General features: G+C 43.2%; 1 protein-coding gene across 1 annotated transcript in view; it reads left to right on the plus strand.

Annotated features, from left to right (window-relative positions):
- The window catches only part of lrp1bb (low density lipoprotein receptor-related protein 1Bb), a 228,399-nt gene extending 226,654 nt beyond the window's left edge, over positions 1-1,745 (plus strand). The window contains exon 91 of the mRNA XM_056579905.1: positions 702-1,745. Within this exon, the coding sequence (XP_056435880.1) occupies positions 702-842 (141 nt within the window). The 3' untranslated portion in view covers positions 843-1,745. The remainder of the gene's footprint in view (positions 1-701) is intronic.
- Positions 1,746-7,462: the final 5,717 nt, after the last annotated feature.

A 7,462-nucleotide genomic window follows, 5' to 3' on the forward strand; every position in this document is an offset into this window, starting at 1 on the left:
CATCAGTCTTCCCCTTACAAAAAGTCACGTCAATAAACAAAACGTCTTTACGGTTATGAACAAGCAGGCATGTCTGCAAAACTTACCGTTAAACCTATTCAGCCCGAAGCCCTTTTTGGGCTAATCCTCGACTTAAATTACATGCCAAAGTAAATCATGAATAGCTCTAAATCTGTTCATGAGGTGTCCATGGGGTAGATATCATGTTTCGCAATAAAAATCTGGGTTCTATGAACTTTATATGTAACTATCACCTTTTCAGGGTAAACTAACCTAAACACAAAACAAGTAACAAGTAAATCATCATATATATCATATATATTTGAAATCATCAATATTCTAATGTTCTCCCTCTTTACCTACTTTATTGCAAAACATTCACCATTTCACCACAGCATTATTGGCCGCAACAATCACAAGAAAAAGGCTCAAAATCCTGGAGGGACTGTATTTTGCGGACAGGTTTCTAAGGAGGGGATACCGGCGGACAGTGCTTTCACTTTCACTAATATGCATGCGTCTTGCTCCCTCTGCACTGCTTCAATTGCCCATGTCTGACTCTTTCTGACTTATTTGTTTCCCAGTTTCACCACTACACGACTATAAGGCAACTTGGCAAAGTAGACAACGATTCATTGCAGGACATTTTATGCGACCTAAGAGATGCTTAAGATAACCTCTTCCCCTTTGTGTCTCTACAGCCCATGAATTACTCCAACCCAGTATATGCAAAGATATACCTGGACGGACAGAACTGTAGGAAGCCAGTCATCAACATCGACGAGAGGAGAGAGCTACTCCCAAAGAAACTAGAGGGGACGATTCGTGAAACCGCCGCATAGCCTGACTTTAACCTTTCTACTCCTTTTTTACCGCTGTGTACAAAATGTATAAAATGAAGAGAGGAAACAAAACAAGAATTTTCTATTTCCTATCGGGCTCTTTCTGTTTCTTTTAAGCATTTAGCAGCTCTTATTTTTTAGCATCCAGCATAGTCTTATTTGTGGGCTAAAAGGTTTCAAACTTCAATTTTGTTTGATTCAGTTATTTTTCGGTTTTTGGTTAATTTTTCTCATTTGCTTTTTAATGTGTGTCGAAATATATGTCACCGCACATACCGCGACTATACAGTATTGCGGTGACGTAAAACGCTGCTGACTAGCTCAACATTTATTAACACCAGAACTCACATGTGCGCACAGTTGAAAACTTTAAAGAAACAGTGCTTATATTTGTACCAATATCCGTATGTCTCTCGTTGGCGTGGAGTGAGCCTATTCAGACCGAGGGTAACGAACCAAGGTGGATGACCATTTTTGTAAAGAGTAGTCCCATGGATAGTTTATATACTATAGAGTATTTTAAAGGGGAAGGGGTCTAAAAAACCTGTTTCAATATGGGTCTTTCTGTATGTGATGTTATGTAAGTGAGAAATCACTTGAAAAAACGACCACTACTAAAAATTAGCCAATTGCAATCAGTGCCAGCAGTGATGTCACAACCGTGGTCTTTTTTAACTGGATGATATGCATCCTGGGATCCCCCTCACAGAGACTCTCTATAATTGGAAGAGCCACTGACTTGTTGGTATGTAGAATGAGCCCTGGAAGATATAAGTATTTCCAAAAATTTGCAAAATTCAAGCCGTGGCAATGATATAAAAATTGATATCTGTAGTAATGAAGCGGTCACTCTTGCTTTTTCAACCTAAAGTTTGGACCATTCGACTTAACGGCTTAATCCTTTTGTGTTTCATTGTGTCCCCCCCCCCCCCCCCCCCCCCCCCATGTCCACTTTGCAACTTCAACGTCTTAAAAACAGGTTGAGGCCCACCTTGAATGTTCTGAGACAGAGTCCTGTATCGTGTACTGTAAACGGACAAAAGGGGCAATATTGCATAGCATATTTTTCATGTCTTGTGTATCGATGGACGGCTTATGGACGCTGACGGAGGAGGATTTACAGGCAAAAATAATTATTTAGAGAGCTATATACACAACGCACATCTGTTACATTCAGAAGAAAAGGAAGATCATAGATATAAGAAATTTTATAATTTTGTATTTGATTTGTATGTCGTTTGGCTGCTTGTATTTTGAAGAAATGTATTAAATGTAAGTAATTTTTTATATAAAAAAATGTAAATCAATATCGAATAAAGGGGGCTTATTTCCACCTTGGAGGTATTTTTTCTCTGAATAATTTCCAGCCGCACGCGTCAGTGGGCCAGACGCCTTGGCTGGGACTGTGTCTCACAGCTCATCGTGGTGTGTACGGTGGTGAAAGCTCCTGTATGAATGTCATTTAGTATTTTGCCATGGTTCATCCATTTGAAATGACCTACAGAGAGCCCTAATAGCAGACCAGGGATGCCGACCGGCAAGGTTGATGTATGTTCCGGTGGGAACGTGGCCAATGGGCTCGTGAGTCAATCACCACAGCCAGGCGTCTTGTTGGTTTTGTAAAGGGGGAAGGCGACGGTGAATGGCCGCTTTGTCCCCTCTTAACACATACACTGCGTCCATACTGTGGCTTCCTCACCATGGCAACCGGAGGAGTCAATGGCACTTGCTCATTGCCCTTACTCTCAATCTTATTAACTGTATTATTATCTTTCTCCGTTTCTCTCTGTTCCCTCTCGCTCTCTCTCTCTGTTCTCCTTTGTGCTCTCCGATTTGTGACTGCTGCTACCCAATCAGAGGCAAATTTTAATCATAGATTTTTGGGCGTCATTCTTTACACTCTCAAATAATGACCTCAATATTGTCTCTGCCGTCCTGTTCGAAGATACTGCACACTGACATTTTGACAATCGAGACTTAAGATTGTCTGAATTTGAAATGATTTTATTTATTACTAATTTTAAAAAAAATTGGCTTTTGCATCGGCTGTTTCCTTGCACATATATTATAACTTTATTGAAGACACAGGAAGGTCCACAAAGACAGCACAGTACATTATGTAAAAACATAAAAATCGTTTTAACCCTCCTTGCCTTGATCCGCTACTATATGATTACATCTGGCTGTCAGCAGTCACAGCCTCTCCAAACCACTGTGGGGTTTCTGGGCACTCGACCGAAACGCGTGATTAGTAGATTGTTTACTGTAAAAAAAGAAAAACTGTTTCCATCAATTATGATAAAAACACTTGATTCCAACTACAGCGAAGCATAAACAAAATAACAACCTAAAAACTGGCTACACTCATTGCTAGCAATTAATTTGTCGTTTTCTGCACAGGGTGAGAGATTGCTGATTGCAGTAAACATTCAATTTAATTGCACACAAGCTGAATAACCTTTTGTGATAATTAATTATCGTGAGTCACTGCATAGAAATTCTATATCATAGTCTCGGAAAACATTGACCATGTTTATTTCCATTGGTTGCATGTAGAAGCCAATTTTGTGTTGGGAACAAATATGGCATCTATAACAAGGAAGGGCTGGCCAGACACACACGGATCAATACGACTATATTTAACTTTCACTCTTATAATTATATCCAAAAGCCGAAAGCACAAAGCTTGCTTTCATTTACCCATCTTGTGTTATGGATCTGGCAAGCATTAACTATGTTTCTTTAGCACCATTTTAATGCGCAAGTTTCCATCCTGGATGAACCATAGCAACATTCAGCAATAAGTTTAGGCACTGAAATCCGCAGGGCACTCAGTACAATATTACACAACATTTTTAGGGCCAATATAATATGTAGCCTATAGCAATTCTGTGAATTACGCGATATGAAAAATGTTTATGGTGTGATTTATCTTTTGTGTTGTCTAACGTGTAAATTGGGCTAGAACAGAATTATAATGTAGCGATTAACCATCTGCAAATACAATATTGGGCCCTCTGTAGGAAGGCACAGTTCATTTGCTAAAATTACTGATTTATGCTTGCAGATTTTCAGGTCAATCTGCCAATGCAAGTATTGTGGAAGCAAAGAATCACAATGTATATATTTTCCCTCCATCGCTACTATAATTGAACAACTTACTAGTGCTCATTATGTTTGCCCAATCAGCCCCAATCATCATATAACATCATATGTGGAAGCTAGGTTTTGTCCTGTGATTGATAGTCTATGCCTAATCCAACTTTTGAAGTTCTTACTTGACTTTATGAAGAATCAAATGCGAGTCAAATGCTATTTACTTTCATTCAACAGTACTGCATTGTAAAATGTTGGGCCATATATTCATACGATTTCCACAATATCCTCAAGGGCCAATGGTACGGATTGTCGGACCCTAGGGTAGGGTATACTCATGCAATGCAAGTGAAAATAACCATTTTGTCACAAGCGGTCGGGAGCAGGTTGGAGCTGCGGTGTTTGTGTCTGGGCCACCGTACGGGAACGTTGCCATCTGAAGAGGAAGTCCCCGCTCAGCTGCAACTCATGGCCATCAGAAAAACCCGCCGCAGAAGCTAGCTGGCGCCTCTCGCCTGGTCCCTATCTGAAGAGCAGAAAAACACATTCGAAAAACAAGTCTGGAACTCGCCCGAATCGCTTTCACTCCCTTCTCCTCCCCTCTCCTCATCGATTTGTTGTCCCTTTCCACTTAGCAAGCATCACCATGCTTCTGCATAAACATCTGAAAAACCCAGAGGACTCACCTCCCTGACAGAATCAATGAGAACCTTAGTTCGTATTCACATTATAAACAATAGGCCCTGCACGCACGCGCGGACACGTGCCGACCATCCCTCTCCATGGACCAAGGGACACGTAGCTAGGTAGGGAAGGGGATCCTTAAAGAAAGGACAACATAAAGAGAGGTAGAGAGAGCTGTCTGCATGGAAACGACCACAGCCAGAGCAAGAACTATTCCTGACCCCACATCAGGTGACTTTTAATTTGCTAGGCTTTTGCTTTGTTTGAAAAGGTGCACACAGGTCCTGAAATTAATTATAGCGAAAGAAAAACAAGTTTAACATTTAAAATGCACAGCCAATTTATCCAGATTCATGTTTTGAATGATGTTAAGTCTTTCCCATTATGTTTGGCGGAGAATAAAGAGGGGAGAAGGAGGAGAAAAAAGATCACGGGCAATCATTTTCCTATTGTACCGCAAAGTGATAAAAGCTGCTTCACATTTTGAAAGTTGAATAAACTCCAGTCCGACAAAGAAATTACAAGTACCACGGACAGTAACGCAGTGTTAATTAACACTCACCCAGCGAAAAAGACATAAGAGTTATCTTGGCGGCATTGAACAATTTCATTTATATAATGTAATTATGTTGGCTTTGTGGCCTCAAATTATCAGTCCTGAAATGGCATGGCATAGAGGTTGAAATTCATTAACTTAGCATCATGTCCTTTTTAAATAATGCTATCAAACATGATAGAAGATTGTGGTTGAGCCACTCATGACGCAAGTGCATTCGTATACGCATGTGTGGGGCACCTGGCATCGATGTGCTGACCTTGTGAGAAAAAAATAAAAACCAGGAAAAATGTAAGGCTTTTGAAATCCAGGGGTAGCACATTATATCACTGACATGTTTCGTGAATCTGTTTTATCGCTGGCATCGTCACAGCAGGCCCGGGTCTAGGCTGTGTCCTAGGAAAGAAGCAGTAAAATGCGCCTCCATGCTTTACTACCCAGCTCCCATTCATCTGTCTCCTAAAGGCTGGGGGCTAAAAGGGAGGGGGGGGGGGGGGGGGGGGGGGGGCTATCTATGGAGTGATGACGACGCAGCGACTTGTTTACATGGTGGTCAGACACCGCCTTGTCCTCCCCAAACCCTGAATAATGACCGGGATTAAGGTGCAGACCAGGACTGGATTTTGTAATGCCAAGGTATGAAATGAGACAGCGATGCGATGCATCTCTTGGTTGGAAATAAATGCAAAGGATTCTCTTAGCCTTCCTCAGTTCAAAGTCGTTCTAAGTTCTAACACTGTATGGATTGTATCTCATTTCAAGGGATATGGTATATAAATAATTTCACATTTACATTTAGGGCATTTAGCAGGTGCTTTTAGCCAAAGCGACTTACAATAAGTAAGTGAAGTTAAGGAAGGTCCTTTGTATAATCATACATACATTATATATGTTTACATATACATATATATGTATATATATATATACACATACATATTGGTATTGTTGTACAAAGGGACTTGCCTATTATTTGATTGCTCACTCACAAACCTTTTCTCACCTACACACTGACTCACTGGCTTGCTTTCGTTCTGATCCCCTCTCTCTCTCTCTCTCTCTCTCTCTCTCTCTCTCTCTCTCTCTCTCTCTCTCTCTCTCTCTCTCTCTCTCTCTCTCTCTCTCTCTCTCTCTCTCTCTCTCTCTCTCTCTCTCTCTCTCTCTCTCTCTCTCTATCCCCCCCCCCTCATCTCCTCGCCTCAAAGGCTCTCACCGAGGCGATGAAAAAGCACGGAGGCGGGAGTCCAGTTAGAATGCCCGGAACATTCCATTTCCGCCGCAGAACCCACAGTCACAAGCCCGGAGGTTGTTGTAAAAATGAAAGAGCTTTTCTTTTCTTTTTTTTAAGGCTGTCTTGATTTTTTAGGTTTGATAGGGCTGGATATGCATGACCGGTCTGATGCCACACACCGCGCACGGCTGGGTACCCCGGGCAGCTGGAATGGACACATCTGACCTATTAGTCACAGTCCTGGCCAACTCCACGCACCAGTCCACTACACTACACACACCCACAAGGAGTACCGTGCACGCCTGCGTGTGTCTGTGTGTGCACGGCCGCTCACCGTGTGCCAAGCTACAGCAGGTCTGAGAGAGCCATCGTCACATTTCTCCATGCACAATCACACACACCGAAGAACAACACGCCCTATGCCAACAGTAGTTTGGGAGGGGCTCGCCGTTCCCGTCGTACGGGCTGTGTCTGTCTTCTCGACCAAATTGCTGTTTCGCTGCACGGCGCCCCCCGCTTTAGGGCAGCGGGCTCTTGCCTTGTGGTCCTTTGACGGTAATGGCGGCCGCCGCGATGATGGACAATGGAAGCGGCGGGCACGTCCTCAGCCTCTGTCTGGCGCCAGCAGCAATCACGCTGTTGGTTTAAATCACCTCGCCGGATGCCATGCTGACCCGGCCAGCGTGGGGGCGGCAGGGGGCGGGCGGGGGGGCGGAGAACGGGGGCGGACGGGGTGCAAAGACCTGCTGTGCTGGCAGATGTTGAGGAACTGATAAGTGAGGTGTTTTGTTTTTTTCACTCCTCTCTTTTCCTTCCCTTTTTTTTTTTTTTCTTCCTTTCTTCACTTTTCCTTCACCATAGAGGAGAGGGAGGGGTAGGTGAAGCCCCTGACCCCGTCCAGCTGCGAGGGGATCGGGGGAGTGATGGACAGAGGAAGATCAGAGCTTCCATACCGCGGCGCAGCTCGTGGGGGAGAGTGGCGATTACCACCGATCCGTACTTCCCAGAACCCCGTGTTCATTGCATCGGCCATATCTGCTGCACGCATTCGTTATT

This window comes from Gadus chalcogrammus, chromosome 20, assembly GCF_026213295.1.
Source record: "Gadus chalcogrammus isolate NIFS_2021 chromosome 20, NIFS_Gcha_1.0, whole genome shotgun sequence".
Classification (NCBI taxonomy): Eukaryota; Metazoa; Chordata; class Actinopteri; order Gadiformes; family Gadidae; genus Gadus; species Gadus chalcogrammus.